Source organism: Poecilia reticulata, linkage group LG15, assembly GCF_000633615.1.
Source record: "Poecilia reticulata strain Guanapo linkage group LG15, Guppy_female_1.0+MT, whole genome shotgun sequence".
Lineage (NCBI taxonomy): Eukaryota > Metazoa > Chordata > Actinopteri > Cyprinodontiformes > Poeciliidae > Poecilia > Poecilia reticulata.
Window position 1 is genome coordinate 19,122,590 of NC_024345.1, and position 27,219 is coordinate 19,149,808.

General features: G+C 38.3%; 1 protein-coding gene across 2 annotated transcripts; it reads right to left on the minus strand.

The window, feature by feature from the left end:
* Positions 1-5,315: 5,315 nt before the first annotated feature.
* Positions 5,316-25,762, minus strand: col9a1b (collagen, type IX, alpha 1b). Of its 2 annotated transcripts, XM_008429861.2 has the most exons (36): positions 25,341-25,762; positions 25,106-25,129; positions 23,208-24,335; positions 22,981-23,038; positions 22,448-22,736; positions 21,958-22,020; positions 21,814-21,849; positions 21,667-21,729; positions 20,630-20,683; positions 20,227-20,262; positions 20,087-20,110; positions 19,937-19,990; positions 19,381-19,434; positions 17,994-18,026; positions 17,845-17,901; positions 17,710-17,763; positions 14,633-14,686; positions 14,463-14,516; positions 14,296-14,349; positions 14,166-14,219; positions 14,025-14,078; positions 13,878-13,931; positions 13,683-13,736; positions 13,094-13,138; positions 12,956-13,009; positions 12,825-12,878; positions 11,667-11,720; positions 10,973-11,044; positions 10,803-10,838; positions 10,658-10,702; positions 10,539-10,571; positions 10,311-10,457; positions 8,622-8,676; positions 7,543-7,731; positions 7,368-7,445; positions 5,316-6,332 (listed from the first exon to the last, which is right to left on the minus strand). In XM_008429861.2, the coding sequence occupies exons 5-36, from the start codon at positions 22,520-22,522 to the stop codon at positions 6,136-6,138; spliced, it is 2,040 nt and encodes a 679-aa protein (XP_008428083.1). In that variant the 5' UTR covers positions 22,523-22,736; positions 22,981-23,038; positions 23,208-24,335; positions 25,106-25,129; positions 25,341-25,762; the 3' UTR covers positions 5,316-6,135. The 2 variants fall into 2 exon arrangements, with proteins under 2 accessions (XP_008428083.1, XP_008428084.1); XM_008429862.2 differs by lacking the exons at positions 23,208-24,335; positions 25,106-25,129; positions 25,341-25,762 and having other exon boundaries at positions 22,448-22,674; positions 22,981-23,175.
* Positions 25,763-27,219: the final 1,457 nt, after the last annotated feature.

Sequence of the window (27,219 nt, forward strand, 5' to 3'; positions counted from 1 at the left end):
TATATAGGTTGTACAGATTATTGAAAACGGTAACACAGGAACCGTTTCACATTTTCTCGCTGCTAAAAACCGCAACAGCAGACAAAAGAAGCCATTTTTCTTTCTTCTTCCTACATATATCTCCCTTTTCCCCCGACTTTATCAGTAAATGCAAGATGTGAACTGAAAAGGTTTCGAAACACTCAAATAAAACGTAAGCTGGAACAACTTTGGGGGAAAATAGTCTTTAGTCCAGAATGTCAACATTCTCGCCACCTGCTGGCCCAGCATAGGCATCACAATGTTTTTCATTGGAATCCAAGAGACAACAGGAAAAACATCAGTTTCAAAAAATATCCAGAGTAGTTTCCTTGACAACACACCTGAATATGTTTCCTTTAATGGGATACAATGCTAGATTAGCGAGTAATAGATGTTTCCACTTTCGCAAGCAAGACATTTGTTGTGGTTTTTACAGCCAACCAACCTTCATGTTTCTACAGTAACATTAATGAAGTGACGTCAGACTTATGTAGCATTTTCCAGCCCTTTCAAAGACATTTTACAATGAAATCAGTCACTTTCATTCATGGCAAGCTACTGGGTTGTAGCAACAGCAGCCCTGGGACAGTCTGACAGATGCAAGGCTGGCATTTTGTTCTATTGGCCCTTCTGACAAAGCAGGTGAAGTGTCTTGCCCAAGGACACAAAGACAGAGGCAGGTGAAGCGGGAATCAAACCAACGGCCCACCGACTGCAGAGCAAACTCCTTACACCGTCACCCCAAACAAAATAACAATGCAAAGGTTGGCCATTGTATCGGTGCAACTGATCTTGAGTCTGCCATTTTGTTTTCCAAAGAATTGCGAGACCTGGAAAGGAACCTATTCTCACCAATGCCATTACACAAATCACAGCGTGACACGCTATCCAAATCCTCAATCCGCTCTCAGCAGACTGATGAGTCGCAGCTGATCAAGTGAATGAATACAGCTTGCAGTTAATTATTATAACTTTGAAATACTAAAACTGAATTCGTTGAAAAAAGAGGGCAACAAATTGAACATTATTTTCCCATAGTTTGTTCACTTCAAGGTGTCTAATTTGCAGAAATCTAATCTTACTAGCAGTTAGCCTTCAACCACTCGAAGGTACATTTCATTTTTTTTTTTTTTTTTTTTACAAACACTGAGATTAAAGCCCCTACGATCCCTTTAAAGGCAGATTCTTCCGCAAAAAAAGAATGTTTGAAATAATGTCTATTTTCAATTAACGTAACTCCTCATTTACTCTGTACTTTATTTTTAACTGTAAATATCTTTCATGTGCTTTATTGTAACTTTTTTCTTCTAAGTCTAATGAGGCTTGAAAAGGGACCTGACAATATAACTTTAAAAGCTGGCTGTCACTGCAACGACACTTCGAGGTTATCACTTGTCAATCATGCATTGCTGCAACTGTACAAGACTGTGTTTGCATCTGAGATTATCATTCAACATACGCCGTTCACATCGTGCCACGAAGGATGATTCCTCTTGGTTTGAGTGTGAATAATTTCACTTCATCACTACAAAGGAAATCGGACTACCACACCACAGCTAGCGGACGGTTATTTTCGGTTTGGAGGAGACGTTTTACTCGTGAATGTACTTGAACTGTCTAAGCTGCTTCATACTCTACATCCAGGTTTTCCAGTTACTAACCAGCACTGTGTGTCACCATAAACTGTCTGGCTTTTGATTGCTTTGAGGCTGCTGTTTTGCTTTATTTATTTAAGTTTTTTTTTTTCTAAATGAGTTTAATGCTTTCACCTTTTTTTTTTTTTTATGGTTTGAGATGATTGTACCCAAACAGACCACTCTAATTTCTAGAAACTCCTTTGATCATCTGCAACCACTTTCTCCCTCTGATCCTTTGATTTGAATTTACATCAGCAAAGATTTGAGTTGCTAACTTGCTTATTTCACTTAAATTCTATTGGTCGATACATAACATATTAAACAGGAAAGTGGTAACTGGACCGTGTTGAATGTATATGATTAATATTAAGCTTTAATTTTCAGTTATTTTTAATTAGGGGTAAGACTGAAAAGCTTTATTTTTATCTTTTAGTTTGGCTTGTGTTAAAAAGGTTAGTGCTCTTTTCTGTGTTTGTATTTTATATGAAATTCTTTTGATTCATTTTTTTCTGTCTTTGCTTTCACTTGTCTCAAATCATTGACATTATGGGGTTTTTTTTCCAATCACACATAATTCAAATGCTGCAGAACAATTATTTATTCATGATGCCAGTTTGGTTTTATCAGTGCAAGAGTCTAATTTTAGAAATAAAATGCATCCAGCTGATTTCATTTGTGAGTAAAAGGAGCCCCCTGCTGGACGTGTTTGGATCTCCATTCACCTTTTAATCTTACAAGGGAAAACCGTCTTTGGGTTTATGGGCACTTGAATTCCCCTTCCTTCTACCTAATCTTGTCCTTTCATCTTTGTAATTTTCATATTTAGTTTATGGGCTCCCACCAGAGACAATTATGCTGATCTTGATGAGATTCAAATGAGACAGCACCAACAGATTAATGTCATCTAAACTTTTTTCTGCGGCGTGCTGCTGAGAGCAACTCCCACTGCCTATTGAATTTAGCATGAATTGTTATTAATATGCTCCACTTTGCTACCTCCATTTATCCAAACAGTGTGATAAGAAGGGAGGACGTTCATGTCACAGCTCACTTCGCTACAAATTCAAGCTATTATCCATCACACCAAGTTAAGCTCAATTTATTCTAAGTGGAAATTGTCTGATGGAGGCAAAAATCAAAGGAGCAGCTTCCTTTGAGAATGTACCTAAACAAAAGCTTGCTAAATAATGTAAAATTCACTCAAGACAACGAACCCCAAATGTCCGCATATTTCATCATCGCTTGTGTTTAACTGTAATGTAAGGGGATCCTGTTGCCACGTGTAATCTAATCTTGTGAGCAAGCTTGTAATGAGGGGAAATAGGGATCAGCCTCGCAGCGAGGACCCTCAAGATTAAAAGCGTCTACCTGCTGCTCTCACTGAAACGTCTCTTTACTCTCGCATACGTTTGTGTTATGCTGTGTGACTTTAACGTTTGTTTGTTTTATGTTTTTTTTTTTAGTTTTTGTTCTTTTGAATATCTACCTCATTCTTGGTTTACCGCATGTCTACGTGATCAGGAAAAAAGAAAAAAAGCTGAAATATTGCCTTGGAAAAATGGGAAAACCCTCATGTGTTTATGCAAGAAACAATTGTTGGATTTATGTCGATGTCTGTGGGAGTTCACTGACTAACAAAAAAAAAAGTAACTGTGGTTACCAGGTATAAGAGGTTGTATTTTACTCTTTGCAGAATCTTTTATTTACATCTATTAATGCCATCTGCCTTTCTGTGTGCAATAAATGTTCTCAAGTGCTTTATATTTTGTGCTGGGTTTTATTTTTAGTAGTTCCTTCAAAAAGTCTATCTTATTAACACCTTTAAATGGCCTAATAGGTGTTTGAGACTCAAGTATTTCTTATCTGTGGTTTCCTTGAGGCATAAACAGAACAAAACCAAAGCCTGAATGTTTTAAAGTGTGTCTTTTTTTTACTGTTTATTGAAATATTAGTTAAGTAATATCCATTAGGCCTTAGTAGAGACTTGGTGGTTGTTGTATTAGAATTATTTAGTCTCTTTTGCAGTATTTGAATTAAAATAAAGACATTTAGATAGACAAACTCATTTTAACACTGTTCATTTTCACATCTATCATCCAAGTTAAAACTTCTACAGACTGCATACGATTAAGTTTAATATCTGAGATGTGTGAGAAACATTCATGACTCATTATCTTGTTTTTCAAAACAAATAAGTCATTTTTAAACACATTTTCCTCACAGATACTCACAAGTCATATCCATGAAAAACAGGTAAACACTGCCATACATCAATGTTGATACACCAACTATAAAGGCACTTTCAACAGTTCCACTACAATAATTATAGAATAGATTGTTTTCTTTATTTTAAAAAAATGAGTGTTGCTTCTTAAATGGCAACACAGGAAACAATATCTTTTTCGTACAAAATAATTTAGGAGTGAATAGGTGAAGGAAAAAAACTCTGGTGAGAAAACCTTTCGCGTCAGGTTAATGAAACAATTGGAAACTTGGATTTAAAGGAAGAATCAACCCTGAGGGAAGAGGACATAATACAGTCTGTGCCACAGTAACTGTTTGTGAATCTTGCATGTCTTTTTAAAATTATTTTCATCCGTCATCCAGCACATTTGTAGATTTCCTGAGACAATGTTGTTTAAAGTGAAGCAGAATTTACATCTGATAGTCAAATGCTATCAGAAGTGTTTTGAATGACAGATTTTGTTATGAATGGTCATTCACCATTGTAGTGAATTACAAGAAGACTTGCAACAGAGTGCTTTTAAATCAACCATATGCTGCCATATGCTCAAAGATTGTGTGCTTTTCTGGCTTACGTCTCCCAGTTGTTATCGCGATTTAAGCCATCAATTTATGAATTCAAACTGCAGTTTTTCACATTTGCTATTACTTCTTTTGTCATTAGTGGCTGTTTTATTGCACCAATTCCTGAGTTTGTTGCTCTAAAGGCAACATTATCACTCTAGCTACATTCTGGGCTGCCTTGCATATTCATGCTTTCTACATATTTCTCATTCATGTAAATAAATAATATTATTACAAGCCTGAACACAACTGAAAAGAGTAAGTTGTAAAACGTATGATGTATGCTCTTTAAGATGGGTTCTTTGTTCCACATGTTTAAATATGTCCATTCTATGAAGTGAACTGAGAGTCATAGAGCCACAGAGCAATAAAACTGTAACATCACTGAAGAATGGGAAACCATCTAGCTATATAACCTACAGCTGTAGGTGAAGGTTGCTGTCAACACACACAAACGCAGACTTGGACAAATGAGATAAATGACGATAGACACATACTCAGTCAGTGTTAAAGTACATTTTGAAGCATCAATCAACCTTACTTGCATGATTTTGAACTGTTGCGGGAAATCAAAACACATAAACCTAAGCTATTATTCCTGAACTCACCATGCCAGTCCTAAAAACAGAACACAGATGTGTGCATGTGTGTGCGTGTGTGTGYGTGTGTGTGTGTGTGTGTGTGTGTGTGTGTGTGTGTGTGYRTGTGYGTGTTGGGGTGTGTGTGGCGTTACAAGGCGTAAGGTTATGTTATATTTATGGGGATGGGGAGAAATAAAGCCCACTGTGAGTGAAACAAATCACAGATTTGTTTGCCTTTAAAAGAAAGGATTGCTGATGACACATCAACTCAGAATTATTTTAATTTTATTTGTATTCTTCATTTTAAATGCATTTTGAGATACTTCTGAAAATATAATCAGTGTACCAAATAAATTAAAAAAAAACCTTTGTGTGATATTTATTTGTTAGACTATACATTTTCTCATCCATGAACAGATGCATCCAGTTATTCTGTACAATGAAGCAAAGTCTCACATCAGGAGTTGTTCTTTCTTTTTGAAGGAAATATAATTAACCACATTTCACAATTTTTTTTACAGATTTACAAAATGTGCTAAAGTCAGTGTGACTTTATAAGATTTTCAGCCTCTTTCTTTCATTTGCTCATAAGGCAGTCAGGCAGGAAATCAGACGTTTGGACTTTGGCAGATTCGCCTTTGATTGTCCTTTGACCAAGATGACATAAGAGAAAATGACGCAAAATCACAATAGACTGATTGGCACTGGGGGGATTCTGCAAGCTGTTCTGTGAGAAACGGGAAGAGAAAACTCAAAACGAGGCGCATAAAGAGGATGGGATAAAAGGAAAATGGGATAAACAAAATATATTTTTTGATCATTTCATTTAGAGATGTGAGCCCAGTTCTGGGTTTATTGAAACACCTCTCATCCAGAAAAGCACAACAAAACAAGCCCTTTTTTTTTCCACAACTCAAAGATGATGACTCCTTTTGATGGAGATGTTATTGGCAGGAAACATGCTCACACAAAGAGGTTAATGTATCAAAGACACCACGGCGACGACGGCCCCTGGGAGGAGAGCGTGACAAATGCTGTGTGCTCGGGGAGATAATCCAGCAGTCTTTGTGTCTCTGCCAGAGTGGCTCTTAGTTCCCTGCAGGTCCCTTCACATCCAGAGACTGCTGGACAGCTCCTGCCTGGAGGTTGCAGGCTGACGGGTCACAGTAGCCGTTCAGGCCAGCTGGACCAGGAGGACCAGGCACGCCAGGCTGTCCTGGCACGCCAGGAGGTCCCCTCTGCCCATCCTGACCATATTGACCATACCCAGGTTTCCCTGGCTCTCCTGTGATTACAAAGTGGGTGAGTTAAAATTGCAGGTTCATCTTTAAAGAGATTATTAATTTGCATTGGGTCCAAATGTTTTTATACCATCAATTATTATTATTATCTTTTTTTTTTGTGTGGTGTTTAGGATTCTATGGTGCTTTGCAAAAGTATTCATACCCTTTAAACGTTTGACGCAGCTCTACAAAATTCAATACGCTGTATTGAGTTTTAATGTGATAGACTATCGCAAAGTAGCACAAATTTGTGAAGGAAAAATATATCAGCTCTAACAACGGTATCGGACGATATTTGTCATCTTTTAAAATATCGGTATTGGTCCAATAGATAAAACTCGTTGCCATTTGTTGCTGGAGGGTGATATTATACATATAGTAGTGAAATATATATATTTTGGTAAATTTTGGTTGTAGGCCATATCAACTTCAATATCGGCCAAAATGTTCACATTAATTCATCCCTAATTTCCAAATGTTTTCTCTATCACTATCTAAAAACGTAAACGGGATGGTAACCCAACCCACCAAGAGAGCCTCAAGCAGGGAGGCAGCCAACAGGCTCCTGGTAACTCTGGAGGATCTGTAGAGATCAAAACTCAGGAAGACTAACATGAAAGTCATTAAAAGTCTAATCTAAAGTGCAAAACCAAACATTTTCACCTATGTAGAAAATTCTATGTGGTTTCAAGTCCTCTGAAACATTAAACAGTGGCAGCATCATTCCTCAGAAGGGAAAGAGAGACTGGTCAGCTTTGATGGGAAGATGGACATAACTAAATATAGGACAATCCTGAGTTCTGCTGAGGTAGCAGGTCTGTCCACCCTCTAGCAAGACAACATTGTAGCTCTGGCTCCTATAATAGGAGCCAGAGCTACAATAGCATGATCTGGATCAAAGCATATTCATATGTTAATACTGGCCCAGTCTAAGTCCAGATCTAAATCTAATTAAGAATCTGAGGCAAGACATCAGATCCACATTCAAAGATCCAACCTGACTGACCTGAACTACAACATCATAAATATATACCCACCTGGAAGCCCAGGAGGTCCTGACTGGCCTTTAGGTCCTCGTACAGTGGGCCCCCTGGAACCTCTATCTCCCAAGTCACCTGCAGCAGATTAGTCAAAAAGTTGTTCCACTGTCTCCTGTCTCGTTTGACCAAGTTTGACCCTTTTAAAAGAGAACACGGCCAAAACATTTAGTACCTTTGGGACCTTTATTTCCCATTGGCCCTGGTGGTCCTTTGAGTCCTGGAAGGCCCCTTGCTCCAGCTTGCCCTGGAAAACCGTTGTCTCCTGGGGGTCCTGGAGACCCAGGAGGGCCAGGTTTTCCCGGTAAACCTGCAATGCCAGACTCTGGCCTCCTGAGACTAGCAGCTAACTGAGCCAGCTGCTCTGTTTAGGTACAAAATAAAGAAGACGATTATCAGCATGAACGCTCGTTCGCAGCTCATAGCTATGAAGGGATCTCTAAGCACACAACATATCGTAATAAATAATGCAGGAAGCTCGCATGGCTCATTTCTGACAGCTCAAAGCAATGCATGTTGCGGAGATTATGCAATGTCTCCTGCATGTCTTGAACACTGAATTTAAGTGAGGTGAAACCTTGGTCATAATATCCCTTTAGCGTCTTCTGTTGTTCAGCTTTTTTTTCTTTTCTTTTTTCTAAATATAAGCATCACTAAGCTGAGCCAAACAGAAATAATGCTCTTCATTTACAGCTATACAAAACAGAAACTTTAAGCCCACAGTGCCAACGAACTAAAATTAATCTCCTGTAGCTTTCGCCTTTTTTTATCTAGATTTCGGTTTTCTTGCGTCTGAAGGAGATTCATGCCGCAGAAAAGCAGCTCGGCTGCTCCTTTTCTTCAGATTTCCTTTCCAGGCTGACTATGCTCGGAGCGGGGAAGAGCAGGTCTCCTGGAGGTGAGATTAATTTTTCAACGCGGCGGGTATAAAAAAGTCATGAGAGCAGGAGATGAGTTGTGAAGATGTAAGAGCAGAAGAATGAAGAGAGCAGATGTTGTGACTTCAGTGAAACATTTCGAAGGGCTCGGAGAAGGATGCTTTCATCCATCACATGAACAAAGGCTGAAGCTTATTTCATGTTTTTGTTATAGGACCCTCCGGTTTTTTTTAACCACAGACCATCCAGCGACAGCCCTGATCAATGAAACGACGCTTTAAGGTGGTAATGAGAAACATTACAGCCATGAAATGGGACACAAGGGAACAATAAATGGGGTCAAAAGCTTTGCTTTTCCTTTCTTCTCTTTTCTTACCTTGCATAACTCGCATGCAGACTTGCTTGATGTGCTGATCGCTTGGCTCCTTGCCCTATAAAGAAAAAAAAAATAGTGTAATGGCTTTCATCTCAGTGCCTGAGATGTACACTCCATGATGCCGTTTGCTCATTTGCTTTAGCTGAAAGACTAAACGGGTGAAGAAAATGAATTCTATTTCTCATTAATAAAAGAAAAGGGCGTCTTTTTGTCCCTGCGTCCGAAGCAGAAACGTTGAAAACAAAAACATTTCACAGATTTTATAGCATTCAGCTGACTCTGATAAGGAGGTACAGTATGCAGGTATGTTTTTGTTTTTTTTTGTTTCGGCTGCAGGCAAGTAAAGTCAAACACGAGACGATTCACTTTAAACAAAGTTTGATATAATCCCTGTTGTTTCAAACTACCTGACTGTATGTGCTTAGAATTTGACCCGGTTCTTTTCCATACGAGACAAACCCATCGCTTCTATCCCGAAGTTTTATTCCTCGTTTTATATCCCGGTGAAGGATGAAATTGGAGCTATAGGAGTGATGATTCCCAAACACTGTTCATCATGTCCCAGGCCCTTTGCAGAAGGTGCCACAGCTCCAATTTTTCGTGAATCATTGAGGAGGCTGGGACAATTCTTCATGTATTGTACTGTATGTTCATCTCTTTGCTCTTTTTCTGGTTTCAATTTATGCTTGACCTGCTGATTCAAACTTAATTTAATTTGTGTTAAACTCAGAAAAGTGTTCATTGATGTTTTTCTATAGACTGGAAATGGTGGAGCTTCTTAGATGTGATGCATTTAATGAACAGGGAACAGCAGTAGCTTAAAACTCGTTTAACGGAGCTTCACTGGAGGCAAACAGTGCCATCTTTCATATTACGCTGCACTATGAACGTCTTTGGGTCTCTGTAAGTCTCATTTCACTGTAGGCTCATTTGTTGAGGCCTTTAAAAGTAATTAAGGGGATCAAGTTTAAGATTTATTTTTTTTTAAATTAATGCTCATTAAGATTTTTTGTGAAAAGTAGAAGTAGCTTTAGGTAACAAGTGGTGATACAAATTGTGGTTTTCTTAACTCTTGCCTTGTGAGCAAATGTAATAAAAAGTGATGCATTTATCAGCTGTTCTATAAATCACCCTTATCTGGAAATAAACCTTTGACATCTTAATATTAAGTTTAATAACCCCTGGTTTAAAAGTAAAAAAAACATAATTAAATCCAAAAATTTATTCTACGGAGGAAAATTCCTTATTTCATCCTTCACATTTACTGCCACCCTTAGATGCATAAAACGGCTTGAAAATGTACGCTTTATATTGAAATACCGTAATGCAACGCAGGAAACTAGCTTTGAAGTGTGAGCTTCGAAGATTTTCTTTTTACGCAATCAGTCCTCATCACAATTCTAGTGTTTCAGGTGAAGTAACGATGATCTTAAAGCTACTACTTTCTACTTATGAGGATCAGTTCACACCTGACCTGCTCAGACGGTAAGTTTTTGTGTCTTTCCTAGTCAAAGAAATAAAGCATATTTATATTTTAATTCGGAACCAGAAAAGCAATGAGGAAGAATAAAACTCAGACGTCCTCCAGGCTTCAAAAATCTGGTCTTTGACATTTCTCTGAGGGGGGACATCCTCATGTTTTAGGTGTTATATTTTCTGAATTACTTGTGCTTTCTGTTTCTGACCTACCGCAGGCCCCTGAGAACCCCGGACACCCCGAGGACCTCTGTTCCCCTGCATGCCTCGTGGTCCAGGTGTGCCAAGTGGGCCCTCGATGCCAGGCTGGCCTCGACTTCCCTCAGGACCCCTTTTGCCAGGTTCACCAGGAATACCAGCCTGTGAGTAAATCATTTAATCACCACACAAATATTACAAACGTGCTAAACTTTATTGGCATTTATAGAAACAGGGACCCACCTCTCCTTTTGGTCCAGATTCCCCAGCATCTCCCTGTGACATCATTGAAACTTAATAATATGCTCTGGTGCAACCAAAAAAACATTCTGGTTGTTGTTAGCAGACAGGTAAGAACTTACAAGTTCCCCTCTCTCTCCAGGATCTCCCTCATCACCTTGACCCCCCTGTCAAAGCAAAGCCGGTGTATTAATTTATGTAAAGCAGACCACTTTTTTTTTTCTTTTCAAACACTTTGTTGTTGGCATTGAAGTGTTTTTTTTGTACTTGTTCTCCTTTGGGTCCTGCTTCTCCACGCTCACCCTGTAATTAACACATTGAAGGATTTACCCAGTCAAACCAGAATGCAAAAGGCTTTGTTTTAATTTTATATATGTTGTGATTCGCCGACTGGTGTTAAACAGCTGGTCTTTAATGAATATGTCCTCATTTCTTACCCTTTCTCCCTTCACTCCAGGCAGGCCTGGGGGCCCTGGGAGACCAGGAAGACCAGGATCACCTTTTGGTCCCTTTAATTAAAAAAAAACAAAACATAAACATCTAATGAACAGAATGACATCAGCAGGATTTGAAATATTGCAATCAAAGGGGAAAACAAGAGGCTAGAAACTGCTCCGACAACCGAACGTAAGGGTGAAGTTTGCTTTGTGTCAGTTACATGAGCGCAGGGTGAACGTTATTTTAAACTATAGGACCAGGATTTTCTCAGGTATGTTTCTGTGTGCCGCTCTGCCTTTGATCACTGACCAACAGAGGAATGCAGAGGAGACAGAGAGCTCTTTCAGCCTGCTGCTTAGTCTCCCCTTACTGTGAAAATAGACCTCATGTGAGATCCAGTCTTGGAGTATTCTCCTAGAAATTCCAGAGAAACAATGACCTGCCCGACACACTCCCGACGTTTTCCTCTTGTAAACTTCCTTCATTTAAGGCATCAGGAATGTGTGAGATGTGTCACAGTGTTATGAGTCTTTCTATGGTTTTTCTGTAACATCAGTTATTGTATGGTCCCTTTTGCTGAAGCATGTTGAAGGATAAAGCTACATATATACACATTAAGCTAATATGTAATTTATTACATTTTATCAATTTAGATATGTAGTCATGTTCTTCAGTTTGTGTTTTATGACTCACCCTTGCACCTGGCTTGCCAGCTGGACCTACAGGGCCTTGCTCTCCAGGATCGCCCTAAGAGTAAAATGAAAGCACAATGAAGAGGTCAGAAGAAGATAAGTTCAATGCATGAGAAAAAAAATCAGACGTATTAGCTCCACTCCATTCTGTTTTACTACAGCTAGGTCAAAATGAAATCCAGTAAAATGTTCAAAGATTTGGCTGTATTTTTGTCCCACTTAAACTTTTCAGATAATCCAACATTAAAACATTTTAGTCCTCGATCACCAGAGCAGATAACGATTACTCTTACATCACTGTGGAGGATCTTTGGCCCATTACCGTTTGTTGATTTGTTTCTGTTCGGCCGCATCAGATGGCTTTGAACGCGAATATTTTTCAAGGTCTGGCCACAGATTTTCAGTTAGATTTTAAGTCGATACTTTGAGTTGCTCACTCAGAGATGGACTTCCTGAAGAAGATTATTCCTCAGCACAGCCTAATTCAACTCAAGCTTAAGGCTAGAAATAGGTGACCATTTTTATACACTTTCTTTACTACTGTTGAATCATGAACACTACTGAACACTGAACGTGTACAGTGATCTTAAATTGTATATGCCATGTTTTACTTGTTGTACAAATGTATCGTTCTTACTGTAATTGTAAAGCACTTCATGATGTAATCCTGTGATAAGTTCAATACGGACATAGCCCACCTACTTTCGTCTTGTTTTTTTTGTGATGTCCTGCATGGGGTTTTGAACTAAGCTTTGGTAGGCTAGCTTTGGCTTGGTCGTCATTTCCATATTGATAGATGTCACTGGCTTTCTTGTCTGTTGCTGAATTTCTTTCATTTGGATTCTATCCAAGAGATCCGTTGACTGTCCCAGTCTGAATCAAATTCATTTGTGATTCATGACTATTTTTCACATCAGGTGGGTTTAGTTTGGATGACTTTTTTTGCTCTTAATAAAATAAATCTTCAGTGGGAGACTGCTTTTTGTATTGATTTAGGTTATTTATGTCTGAAACTGAACATATTGTTATGATCTGAAACACGCAAGTGTGACAAATAAAACAGCAAGTAGGCAAAAGGTTTTTGGTCCAAAGAAGCCCAGCTTGATTTCATCAAATCTTTGACTAAATGCTTGAAGTTGAATCAGGAAGAAACACTCACAGGCTGACCGATAGGTCCGATGGGTCCCACTTCTCCCTGTTCTCCCCTTTCACCCTGTGGTGTAACAGTAAAATTATGCAAAAAAGACTCTAACCATGCTGAAGTTTCAAAATGTTTCTGCTCACACTTACTTGTTTCCCAGAAGATCCCAATGACCCAGGAAACCCAGGCTTCCCAGCATCTCCCTGATTGGAAATAAAGAAATCAGCTTTCATGTTTTTGATGACCAAAAAAAGCAATCATTGCTATTAACTGATAGAGCAATTAACCTTTGGGCCACTCAAGCCTTTTGGTCCAGGTGTTCCAGGCAAACCCTGAAAACAAAAAGCATGCTGTGAAATTTTTCAAAATGTAATTTTATAGTACATCATGCAACAGATGACATTAAATGAAAACCCACCTATGTTTGGTGCCTCTCTTGGTCTTTACAATGTTTTGTGAAGACCAAGTAAAATCCAAGTTAAAAAAAACAAAAAAAACACTAAAACTTCTGAAAAGAATTACATTTCACTGCTTTTGCGAAGAGATGGAAATTTAAATCATTCTTAAGGTTGTTTCTGTCAGCTATGTTATAAATTGATAGCCATTATTTCCTTGTATCAGACAAATCAAAAGGCACTGCATATTTTTTTTCTGTATCTTCTCAGAGGCTTGGCTCTGAAACCTACGCGATTCAAAAATGGAAGAAGCAAAAGCATTTATTAGCGAGTTTCAAGTCACTCCAAGGCAGGAGGCAAACTGAGTCCTGCTGTGCAGAAACCATCAGCTTCGATGCTTTAAAGTGCACCGAAAAAGTTCACTCAGTTTCAGTCCAATTACAGTCAGCCACAACAGTTTGAGGTCAAGGGTCAAACTCACAGGAAGCCCCTGAAGTCCAATCTCTCCAGGAACGCCCGGCTTGCCGATGTTTCCCTGCAGAAAAACATGGAGGGGAAAAAAATAGTCTCAGCTGCCTCAGCTTCTGAATGTTAAATAAAGTTCTAAGCAATGCCTTCATGTGAATGACTGAGGCATGTCAAATGATCAGTGAAACAGCGCAAATCACTCTCCCACCTTTGCACCCGGCAGCCCAGGAATGCCATCACGGCCGTCAACACCGGGTAATCCCTGAGTGTAGAGAGAATACATGAAAATATGCGTCACTTAGGACAACGTATCTGAGACTAGTGAAGGATTACTCAGCGATGATCAGAAACTTACAGCTTCTCCTTTTGGACCTGGAAGCCCTGTGATCCCCCGTGGCCCTAAAGCACCCTAAATGACAAACAGCACCCAGGTTTCCAGAACAATCTTATACCTCTGATTTATTTATGTCTGTGATGTTGAGGTCTACCCACTAACCATTTCACCTTTAATCCCAGGTTCCCCCATCACTCCTCTTTGACCCCTGTCTCCCTGAAATAAGAGGTCAAAACATTTAATACACAGCTGACACACGCGTACATAGACGTGTTCTGACTGACGAGCTTACAGTCGCCCCCGCAACTCCCTGCGGACCTGGATCTCCATCAGGACCTCGAGCTCCCTGCGGCAAAACAACCATTTATTTTTTTAAATAAATGAAGGTAATTATGTAATTAGAAGTAATTAGGAAAGTTGACGAGCACAACTAGCCTAATTGTAATTCAAAAGACTTACTATCTCTCCCTTGGGGCCCATCATTCCCGTGGCTCCACGTATTCCCTGTGGTCCCTAAAATAACAGTTGGATCAAACAGGAACGTCAGTAGGAAGAGGATGAGATTAAACTCTGATTCCAAAAGTAAATACCACCTAATATAGATATAGATAATAGAGACATTATCTCACCGTTGGACCCTGAGACCCAACGTCTCCTGGACCTCCCTGGTCTCCTTCCTCACCCTGAGCAAACAAAAGAAGGAAAAGAAAGAACGACAGACGAAAAACAGAATGACCTTAATGAGACAAAACAATGAGCAGCAGCCTTAACTAGGAGTGAGTCCTCTAGTCTGATTAGGACTGACGTTCCATCAGTCTCTTTTCCAGCGAAATCCTGACCTTATTTGCTGTGTGTTAATTATACAGAGAGGCTGCCACTCTAAATAAAGGTCTCATGCACATTTCCTAATGCATTGCATGAGTGTAAAAGCATTTAAATACAAATTATGAGACAAATTGTTCCAAAGGAAAATAATCATTACAAATAATTCCCTATTCTGCATCAGAAGTAGCAAGAGGATGCTCTTACATTTGGAGAAATTGTGCTTCATGCCTGGAGTTTTGCTAATTTTCTCTTGTTATGAACATTTTTTTTTTTGCTTTAATATGCAAATATTGGGATGAGAGGGATGTTTAAAAAAAGGGGAAAAATGGAGTGGAGGGGGAGTGAATTTTAACTAGTACAAATAAAACTATCATTAAAAGGTTGCCAGCTGATAAATAAAATGTTAGAGACTGTTGTTATACGTTTTTACATATTGACCCTTGTGTTTCTTGGGGGTGAGGTTTCCTATCTGTTTCTGTAGTGTGGGCTAGAATAAAAGGGAAACGGCTCTAAAGCCCTTAAATAACAACTGTATACAGCAACACTTAGAAATGATTGGAAGCAGCGTTAATTTTTTTTTTTTAAGTAACATATACTTAATATGTTGTTAACAATACTGCTGTGAACATCCTTTATTTTATTTATTTTTTCTATTTTACTCAAAAAAATTACAATGAGGCAGACAACTTGAGTAAATACAAAAATCAAGGTTTCAAATGATGGTTCCACTTTTAATAAAAAATAAAAATAAAAATACATAAAAGAGAAATTGCACCTGTTGTGGGATAATAAATTTACTGTAATGACCATATTAGAATTTATCAATAATAATAATAATAAAGTTTAATTTAATAAGCAAAATTCAACGCAGCTTATTCATCTCTCCCAGGTGTGATTACAGCCAGACCTAAAAGACAGAATCACTTCAGCAGGGTCTGTCTGGCAACATAAAGTTGGCTAATAGAGCTAAAAAAAACAACACTTGACGCTCAAAAACAAGTTATAGAATAGATGAGAAACAAAGTCACTGACATTTATTAGTCTGCAAAGCATAAGGAAGCAGTTTCTAAACATTTGGGACACCAACAAAGCACAGTGAGACCCATTAAATACAAATAGAGAAAACATAAAACAGTGGTGACCCTTTCCAGGAGAGCGCAAATGGGCAATCAAGTAGACTCAAAAATAACCCAGCACAACAGTTAAAACTGTTATTATTTTGAGTTGTATTTTTGTGAAACCTGGGCACTTTTCTGTTCTGTACTGTTCTGTTCTGTTCTGTTCTATTCTATTTGTGAAATAGGTTATTTCAGTACCCCACCAAACCCCTAAAGGTTTCGGAGTGTCCTAGTGGATCGTTTGTTATTCTGAAATCTTAAACACTGAGTTTAATTGAGGTAAGTGTGGCCAGTGGCAGTACTTTAGACCTTGCTCTGGTTTCCATTTGTGTGCTCATGTTCTATGGATCATTGTCCTGCTTCAGAGCTGAAGCACAGTCAAGCTGAAGGTCATGAACTGACGGTCACAGAGTCTTCTTCAGGATTTTCTAGTAGGGAGCAGAATTCATTGGTCCATCAAGGAGGACATGTTGTGCAGGGCCTGAAGCAGCAATACAGACTTAGACCTTCACACTACTTTCTACATGTTTGACAGTTAGTTTGAAGATCTTTTTTCTGAAACGCTGTGTTAGCTACACACCAGATGTATGAACACTTAACACTTCTCATAGTCCACACAACATTTTTCCCCATGGGAAAGCAGATCATTAGAAATACTTTTAGCCATTCTGAGATGGGTCTTTGTGTTCTTTTAGGCAAACTGTTTTTTTTTTGTTTTGTTTTTTTTTGTTGCTGTTGTTTTGACCTCATAACACTTCCATGGAGGGCATTTTTGCACAGATGTTTCCTTACTTTTGAACCATAAACACTGGCCTATACTAATGCAGGTGAAGCCCAGTACACTTGAGATTCAGTTCTGGGTTCTTTCTGACCTCTTGCATGACCCCTTTGATGCACAATTGGAGACGGACCACTTCTCGCTGTGGTCCACTGGAGTTCCAAAGCCTTATGAATGGCTTGTAAGTATTTCCAGACAGCTGAGTATCATGATATGTTGCTTTTCTACAATATTTTAGTCTACTTTATGTTGTCAGACAGGTTCTGTTTAACTGATTTCAATATTAGTTTTTCAGATTTTCTTTTTGTCTTTTAATAGACAAAATCATTGCACAAACACTGCATTTTACATTTACTCTGGTCATTAACTTGGCATATTAAAATTTACTTAATGATCTGAAACATTTATTTGCGACAAAAACAGGGCAATCTGTTTTTCACAACACATACAGTAAATACATCTCAAAGTGATTCTCCATTTGAATAATATACCTTCACACTTAAACAGCTGGTGTGTTTTCTTGGTTGTTGTACATATTCAGCATATCTTCGTATATGACAAGCAAGTATGAAAATCGCACCTGAGAGAGAGAGTCTACTGACAGTAAATTATATTCCAGCATGAGGGAGATAACAGAAGATGGGACCAGACTCATTTCCATTTATATGGTGCACAGGAACATTAACAGGTGAGCATTGCCGTGCTTGCACATCATTTCAAATAAGTTATTCTTTCCGAATTGCAAAAAGTCGGAGGAATTACACAAATGCTTGCATCCCTGCTGTTTTAAACAAAGCAGCATCTGAAAAAGGTTTCTAAAAAGTAACAAACAGGTTTTTAATGCTGATTTTTTTTTTTATGTGGAGCAATGCTAACTGACACTTTTTTTCAAGAATTTGAATTTTCTAGTGACAAAATTTCAACTAGTGAGAAATTTCAACCTTTTCTTTGATGTGAACATCGTTTTGTTTGTTGTTTTTTTTACCTTGTGTCCCTGTTTCCCAGGTTCTCCTGCTTCACCTTTCACACCTTTGTGACCCTGGAAACATCCCAGAAACCTCAATTAAACTGGTAATGATTTTTGATGGATTGATTTTAGAAGAGAAGGAATCAACCTCACCTTCATACCAGGTAGACCAGGATGCCCAGGGGTGCCAGGTGGACAAGAGTTTGGACACTAAATACCAAAATAAGTCAGTCAGTCGCTACGCCAGGCACCATGTGCAAAGAAATTACCTCCACATGTTTTTGTATGAAACGATTCCCTACCAGGTCGGAAGTACCAAGCATCCCAGCTGCACCCTGAAAGTGGGAAAAATAAAGTTATTAACGTTGACACTATTAACATAATCAGCGCATCATAAACGGCCAGATGCCATCCAGCAGTGAGACACCAGCTGGGACTTAAATGAATTTCAACATATGTATTCATGAAACACTGATATCTTATGATGATGGAAACCGATCATAAATGTTGTCAAATAAAGACAAGAGACAAAAGGGACCTTGCTTGTTACTTGTGACTTTTTACTGAACACATTCAGCTTTCTGCTGCTGCAGTCACAATCTGCCACAATGAGAAACTAACTGATGCATCTTCCCTTAAAAAAAATATGCAACTACTTTAAATAAATTCAAACATCCTACAAAAGTCCATACATAATTTAAAAGGTGAAACTCATATATTACATATGTTTATTACACTCAGACTAATATAATTTAGTTTTTTATGACCAGTTTTGACGATTATGGCTTAGAGCTAGTAAAAACTCCATATACAGTTTCTCAGCAAAAATACATTTAAACACCAAAGCATTTGCCTAGAGATTAGTATGTTCATGTGCTATGAGCTTAACACTTGAGTTATTCCTCCATGAATAACTCCACCAATTCGGCGTGGCAGGGATCAGGGTGATCATCCTGTGGAAAGCATCAGTTTATCTGGTTTGTTAGGTCTGGTGTCTGTTATTGTGCTGCAGGTGAGTTTGCCAACACATCAAGCATAATGCCATGGCTACTTTTGGCAGAGTAGGAAGAAGCCAAGTCCTACCGGCTTCTGCTGGCAAGCTTTTTCTCATAAAGTTTGCCAGCAGAGAGAAGTATGAAGGGCTCTCTTACATTTGTTGTCTTTGGACTTGATAAAACAGAGAACACAAGCAGATGATATGACCCTCTAAATGTTCACTGGCTGAAAACGTCACCTCGCACAGGCAGCTTTAATTCTGTGCCTCTCCGCTCTATATAAATAAATGTACTTTTATAATAAAGGTGTTGTTCACCTTTATTATAAAAAAAATCTATAGTATTGTATGTGGGATAATTGTCAAGACAGAAGCCTCTCAACAGTGTTTCACATATTATGTATGCAAAAACATAACATTTCTATATTTAGACTACTCCTTATTGGTCTTGTGTATAATTTCAATATTTTGTGAAATTGAGTTTTTGGTTTTGATTAGTTGCAAATCATAATCCTGTAATAATAACTTGAAATACTTTACTGTGTGTAGTGAATCAAAATATGATGCAGGTCTCATTTTTTAAACTGAATTACTGAATTTAATTACATCTTTGATGATTTAAATTCATCTTTGCATCTCATTTTATTTGAGATGCACTGAGAAAGTACTCAAGTTAAATATGTTTTCTCACTTACTCTGGGCCCTGATGGTCCACGGGGTCCTTGTGGCCCTCTCACACCCATTGCTCCCTATGCAAAACATAAATGCATTAAAACAAACTAGAGATTAGATTAATAATTGTTCTGAAGATTCCCCAGTTGTAGAAATCCTAAAAAGCATTATTGCTTACAATGTGGTTTTCAGTTTAAACTATTTAGCACTTTCTTGTCCATGCCTATAAGCATATTACAACTATCTGAAACTGCTTAAATTGTTGCTATGACAATTGAATATTCTAATTAATATAGATTATTTCACCATTCAGAAAATTGTTTAATTGTACTTATAGGTTTTATATGTAATCCACAGTCTCTGTCAATTAAAAGATATTGAGAAAAACAGAGGTCAGTTCCAAAGCACTGAATCTACTAGCCAGCCATTACAACAATAACTTATCCTAGTAAGTATATTAAATTATATTTTGCAAATAACATAGATTCCATGTTTATTTAGTTATTTTTAGGGGGGTTATTGACACTGATTATTGGATTTAAAACCCCAAAAAGAAACAAATTCTTGCTTTTTACTTACAGGAGGTCCAACTTTTCCCAGTTCACCCAGAAGTCCTCCAGGCCCAGGTGGCCCCTGTTTAAAGGCACATTTCATGTATAATATAATATTGGTATTTTTGTTCAATGCAAATGTTTTTTTATATATATTGTTACATATAGGAGCACTTACAGGGAATCCATCAGGCCCAACACCCTAAAGGGAAATTGCCAGTATGAAAATTTAGAAAAGACACTAAAACATATATGTTTTATATGTTCACCAAATATGTGAACATATAAAATGACTCATGGACTGCCATGTTTACTCACAGCAGCTCCACGAGGTCCGGACTTTCCAGGTTCACCCTGAGTAAAAGAAATAAACACATTTGACTCAAAAATACTGCAGGAAGTGAGACAAACAGGAGTACTGAGAGGGTAAAATTAAGCTGTGCGAGCTTGCAGACAGTCAGAATTAACATTCCACCGGCACAATCATATGACTAGGGCTGGGCATACTTGACCCAGCAATATTAAGCCTAATGAGGAGCAATGTTGGAGCTTCATGCCCCACAGGGATTACTTAGGCTTGCAGGATTATGTCTCATTTGTCAAGAGGAATTGGTTTATGCGCTGCGACTCTTGCTGCCAAGCCAAAACAGTGGATAGCAGCTTGGCACAGTTTCACTGAGAGCCTCCGAAGTGCAAAAGTAAAGGCTCACTAGTCACTCACTTTCTGTCCCGGGGGACCGTCAGGCCCAGGGTCCCCAACAGGGCCGGTCAAACCCTGTTGTAGCGGAAACACATCCAGATAAAGTTACACATTTTGAAGCAAATTAGTATCAATGTTTTCAATACATATAGGTAGAAATCTGTTTCCCACAAGAGCATATCTTTTTCAAATTACATCAAAATCTTAATGTACGTGTGAGATGACAAAACACAGTCATGCTTATTAAACATTTATATATTACAGAATCTATAGTATTGTATGTGGGATAATTCTCAAGACAGAAGCCTCTCAACAGTGTTTCACATATTATGTATGCAAAAACATGGCACATGTTTTTGCAAACAGATGCAGTGATCACACACTGCATCTGTTTTCAACTTTAAATAGCGTATATAGAAAGTTATCTACCCTAAATCAGACGTCTAAACTCTCAGACTGCTCAGTTGGGAGCAGCATTCCTGTCCGGATCTCTTCAAACAAATGAACTGAAAGAAGTCATTCCACACCGGTTTGAGGATTCTCAACCAGAGACACTAACAGTGTCCCAATAGAGGACCAATTGTTTTCAGAATCCTGCTAGGTATTCGCCACACAGGTACCAGATAGAAGTGTTCATTTTCCCTTTAAACTGGGAATTTAATAAAGCACGTAAAATAGAACCCTTATATTAAGGTAAATTATCGTAGTCATTTTTACAATTCCTTCAACAGCTAAAATGTGTGATTTATTGGCTCCTGCTGTCATAACCTTGCTCTCTAACTTAATTATACCGAGGCGTGATTCTGCTCTGAATTTGTTAATCCTGTTAAATAAATTCTTTACATTTTTTCCAAATGTTTTCCCTCAATAACCCCCTGTACACATACAATGCTTCCTAGGTCTCTAGAAAACTAATGTGAAACATGACCTCTTTGGTGGGAGGATAACACTTTGCAGTTCGCCCCACAGAACCAGCTCAAAGATCGCAAGCTGACCTCGTCTTGACCATTAACATGGTGAGCGGCTGTTTTATGAAACATGAAACAAACGCTACTCACATCATTTCCAGGAATTCCGGGTAATCCTGAAGAACCGGGTTTACCTGCATCCCCATCAGGGCCCTACGAGATTAAAGATCCCACAAATGATTCACCAGCAATTGTAGGAAACAAAAAGGTTGGAAATTGATAAAATTTCATAGTTACAGGAAAACCGTCCTTTCCGTCTAACCCCCGTTCACCCTGAAAGAAAAGGTATGCAATTTTATTGGTCAACAAAAGCTAATTGCAAACATTGTTAGCATTTGCATCAAAATATGGATATGCTTTTATAAAGTTAAAGCAACTCACAGCTATGCCATCAACTCCTGGGACTCCTGGGGGTCCAGGTGGGCCAGCGGGCCCTTGATTCCTCTGTGTGAAATGGTTATTTTAGAAAAAAAATGAGGTTTTGTGCTGATTTTTATTTGAAGTTTTTGTTAAATTTGTCCTTTCTTAGATCAACATGCGACCGTACAGCTAATGTATAAGAAAGAACAGGTGCACCACTTCATCGCATGATGCGAGTTGAAATCAGCACACCTGCCTAGAGTGGAAAGGCTGGCTTCTTTTAGAGACTGAACTATATTTCTGTTAGAATACCAGACTTTACAAGAAAATAAAGTTTCTGAAGGAAATTGTCAGTAGATTGTCAAATAATTTAGTTTTATAATATAATCTGAACAATCAACCACAAAAGTTTGCAAAGAAAATTACATTTTGCATGCAAATAGAGAATACTCGTTTGCACCTCTGTAGAATCAATCTAAAGGTTAAGACAGAATCACATTAAAAGTCTTACTTGAGAGAAGCAAAGGAGAACAAGCTGCAGGATCACCACCAGAAAAGACCCTTTAATCCCTGCAAACCCAGCCATGATCTTCCCAGGAGTAGGAAAGGGTGAACGTTGGACTCCTTTCCTCAGAGGGAGCCCCCGTCAAAACAAGGCAGCTAAGTCCACTGCAGCTTTCCTGCTACACGGTGCAAGGTCCCAGGACTGTCAGGGGCTCATGCATATTCATATAGAGACTGGAAACAGAAAGGTGATTGGAGGAGGCCTTCAGGGGCCTTCACAGGGGAAGGGGGCCACCCTGCAGTAAGCACCAATGAGCAGCGTCAGCGGGCAATTTAACCTCTGCTACAATCAGACTACAAGTAGTTTGTCCATACTTTAGATTTTATGTCCAACTGATTTTTACTGTTAAAATTTTGAAGAACAACACTTTTTGAACACTACTTAAATGTATTCCTGTACTATCAATTATTTACCTTTAGATCAATATCCAATAATCAAACATTTGTTTCTGACACTTGTCAGGAGGCTTTTGCTCTTACTGTGGCAGGGAGAACATATCCAGCCTCTGTCCTGGGTCAGCATTGACTGGAGTTCAAACTACATGAAAAAGGAAAAACAAAAAACATAACATTACAATGAAATGTCTGCAGAGGCATCTTTTAATCAAGCAGTGTCTAAGTGTAAAAAAGAAAAAAAGAAAAAGAAACAGAGAGTAAAAGAAGCATAAAAGAAGCATAAACAGAGAAAGAAGGGAAGATTTTCCTACCATTCTTTCATTTTGTTGCTCTGTTTCGTTGACTGGCGTGAAAAAAAAAAAAGCCTCATGGCCCTGGATCAAACCAAAACATCTCTGAGCAACTTTCTACGAGTAGACATGAATTATTGAAGCTAATTTGTTATTGAATAATAAATTATTGAAGTTTAAATTACTTTAAATTCTCAGTTGTCAGAGGACTTATGAAACTTCCCGCAGGAGGAAAATATAATTAGATCCACTTCTTTATGCTCTTTTTTTTTCCATTGTATTTCTTAGTAGGGTATTCTCCCTAAACAGACGTGTGGTATGTTGGTTACTTTCTTATCCAGAAATTGTCATCGTTTTCACAGTTTTGCTGTGTATGTGTTTGCATTTGTAGCAGGACACGCTGGCTCTTTCTTGAGCTGTGCCATCAGAGTGACTGATTTCTTTTGGTATGGTGGAATATTCTAAGAACCAAACATGACTGTACTGCCACAAAGGCAAATTCCAGCAGTATTCCCCATAGATAAACTGATTTAAATCAGGAAAGATGGACTCTGGTCAAATTAAGCACCTATTGCGTTTTAGATCTACACCTCATGTACACAGTTGTGAAGATGCCATATCGTTGCATTGTTGTGCAGCTCAAATAAGTCTTTGATGTTCAGCACCATGGACAGGGTAAGTGGTGTTTAAAGCAACTCAGCCACTAGATGTCAGTCATTACCCACACAAAAAAACAAACAAAAAACCACCCACTGCAGTAAACCTTGTGTTTATTGTGAAGTTACAGCCAGGGTCTGTCTCATAAGAGCCATGATGAAGAGATGGTACTGCAAGCGTCCTAAGTGCTTCTCTTCTTGCCAGCTCAGCAATGTGGAATTGAGACATAAACAATGGTTAAATACAAAAATCATCAGATCCTGGAGCATAATCCTTTCAAGAAACTCAAACATGAGTCATTATTGAATTGATTTTTAACCCTAATTTTCCGTAAAGTGGTGGAATAGCTGCTCTTTTTGACACCTCCGGTAGTACTCGAAATCATGTTCCGTGATTCAAACCTTAGAAATGATTTTCCTCGCCACACATTTGAGGAAACGAGAACCCCCCCCTCCTTCACATGAATACCAGCTTGAGGTGGAATCCTCACAGCTATAAAATGGGGAGAAGAAAGCAGAAGCAGTGTGTTAGTAGTCAGGGTAAGTCTGCACATCTTGTGGCGAGGGAACAAAAGCTCTGTGTTTGGAAAGCTGTGCCACTGCCTTGAATAAATATTAGGCTATCTCTCTGAGTGTTTGTGATTCTTGCAACAGCACTTAAGCTCTCAAGATTAACTTGTTTTTACTAAATGTCAGAATTGGAATCTAAAGGCTTTAATTGAGTGTGAATAAATCATCTAGAAAAGAGCTATTCTTCCCTTTTTCCAGGAGTCTGTGCTGCCTGTGCTGCTCTGAAAGCCTGATGCTATTCAGCTCAGCAGTTTGGCTCAGGACTTATATTTTATTATTCCACTTTTGCTACATGTCAGTTGCATTTTAAAATAAGGGTAACACAAACCACGGTATGTGCAACATAAAATATTGACAAGCACAGCAGCACAGTAGAGAAACCAACTGAGGAAAGGCAAAACAATGCAAACATGCATCTTTGTGGTATAACAAACTTGCAGAAAACATCACAAAACAGACCTGAAACATAAAACAACCTAAATCACCAAATGGCTCATTGCATAGAAGCAAAGAAATTACATTAGTCATGTTTAAAGCAAAGCTTGGTGGTTTGTATTACAGCAAAACAAAAAAGTCTTGCTTAAATAAAAGGTTTTGTTTTGTGTTTCTATGAGTTATTATATATATATATATATATATACATATATATATATATTTATATATATATGTGTGTGTGTGTATATGATTACTTACCCTGAAAGGTCCGGTGTAAAAACACTGTGGAATCACAAAGCAGCAGTAGCAGCAGCGCGACAACAGCATGCAGTTTTTGAAATACAGAATCAAAAACAAACTGCTTGTATCACTTTATGAGATAGAGACAGTTTCATGCAGAGTGGAATTGCTGTTTAAGTATTGCTTTAACGCCTGATCTGCATCAATAAACGGACATGCAGCTGAGACAGTGACTATTAGAGTAATTGCTTACCTTGGGAATCCATCTATTCCACAGATTGAATTGGAATGTAGCAATACATATTTGGTTATTTTTAGTCACACTTCCAGGAGCGAACATAATCTTGCATCGTCACACTGCAAGTGGAAGTGAAAAACTTCAGATCACACAGTGAGGTACCTGATCCGGATTTTAAAGAAATGTTTTGTGGTAATTGCTTCATGTGAATTTTATGGTTAATCATTGGAAACTACTGAACTAATCTGACTCCATCAAACTGCCTCCCAACAGCCCACTGTAATTTGGTTTAATTGATCAAATTATGTTCCTCCAACAACGAGATTGGTTGCGGCAAGAGGGGTTTCCTAGGCAACCCATTACTTCTGTATGTGATACACTTTTTTTTGCAAATATAATCAAGGTTTCATAAATCAAAACCCAATTTTCAAAATTTCTCTAGTATAACTCAATATAGGTTTGAATAGTCTATAACCTGAATTTCCAACGACAAAAAGAAGCATTGAAATAGTCCCTTTTATTTCAACAAATTAAATGATGTTTACATTAATCTTAATCTGAGTTTTAACTAATCTTTGCTATATGTAAATTTAATGTATTATATATTCTGGACTAGAGTGAAGTAATTGCTGTCCAGTTTAATCAACACTGAAGTTTTATTTAACTTCACATATTAGTGATGTCATAGTTACTTTGGCAAAGTAGCTTTAATTGAATTACTGATTACTTCTTGAAAAAGTAACTTAGATTACTGATTACTTGATTTGGAAAGTAGCTAAGTTACATTAATAGTAACTTATTTAGTTACTTTCAGCAGCTGTTGACAATAATCTTCCACCACTTGTGAAAATGACATTGACCTTTGCCAATATTTAATTGCAAGTTATTGCATGATGGTAACATCAACTGTGTGTATCTACTTATTAGATTGAACTGAGGGGGAGATTGTTTAATGGTTACAACAGAACAAAAAAAAAACTTTTGTAATTTTTGCATGTTTTTGTGTATTCCACTATTACCCCCTCCCTGCCCCAGCCTCCAGGTTCTGCGTTACGGCCCTGCATTTGCTGTCACAGCGCGGCCCACCTTTTCACTTCCATGAACATGGAAAGTTCTCCTGATCAGTTGACCTCTTGTTGTGTCTCTGCTCTGTCTTCTCTCACTTCCAGTTGGTCATGGCAGATGGCTGCTGGTACTGAGCCCAGTTCTGGCTTTGCTGGAAGTTTCTCCCTGGCAAAGGGGAGTTCTTCTTCCCCACTGTCACAACATGCATGCCCTGTATGAGGGACTGCTGTAAAGTCAACAACTCAATACAACAATTTGCTGTCGCCCCCTGCTGGTCAGGAGGAGTGAATGCCATTAGTAATGACTCCGTACAATCTGCAGGGTTTTATTTGGTACAATCAGGAGAACTCTCTATGTTTGTGGAAATGAAAAGGAGAGGGAGAACAATTAGGTGATGGCAGCATCATGTCAGCCAATGCCATTTTTCCAGGGAGCACCCACACAGCTAATCAACGTCAGACCAGGTGTAGCTTCTGTGGAGAGAAAAATAACTGAAAAAACAAAAAACTGTTAAAATAACAAATGTAGTAAAAACTGAAAATTTCAAACAGCAGCATAAATACAAACAGATCACAATAAACCAGTCTAAGCCTTCTCATAATAAATGCCATTACCATGGCAATGCTAAAATGATGCAAAACACATTCTCAAAAATCAATATACATCAAATTATAACATTTAACACTGAAATTGGAAGGCATTTTACATATCTAAAACAAATAAACAAAACAAAATGAATTATGAAGACAAAATTGACCATACAAAAGGAAAAGAAAACAATGGCTAGATGAGGCCAAAGTACCAGATTGAAGACTTATCCAGTTATATA

Excerpts from the sequence above, each read along its gene's own strand:
- col9a1b (XM_008429861.2), bottom strand. The coding sequence starts at position 22,522 with ATGGCTGGGTTTGCAGGGATTAAAGGGTCTTTTCTGGTGGTGATCCTG. Across the intron at positions 17,764-17,844 it reads CTGGTCTACCTGGTATGAAG|GGTCACAAAGGTGTGAAAGG; the intron begins GTGAGGTTGATT and ends GGATGTTTCCAG. Across the intron at positions 14,517-14,632 it reads TTGGGTCTCAGGGTCCAACG|GGACCACAGGGAATACGTGG; the intron begins GTGAGATAATGT and ends CTGTTATTTTAG.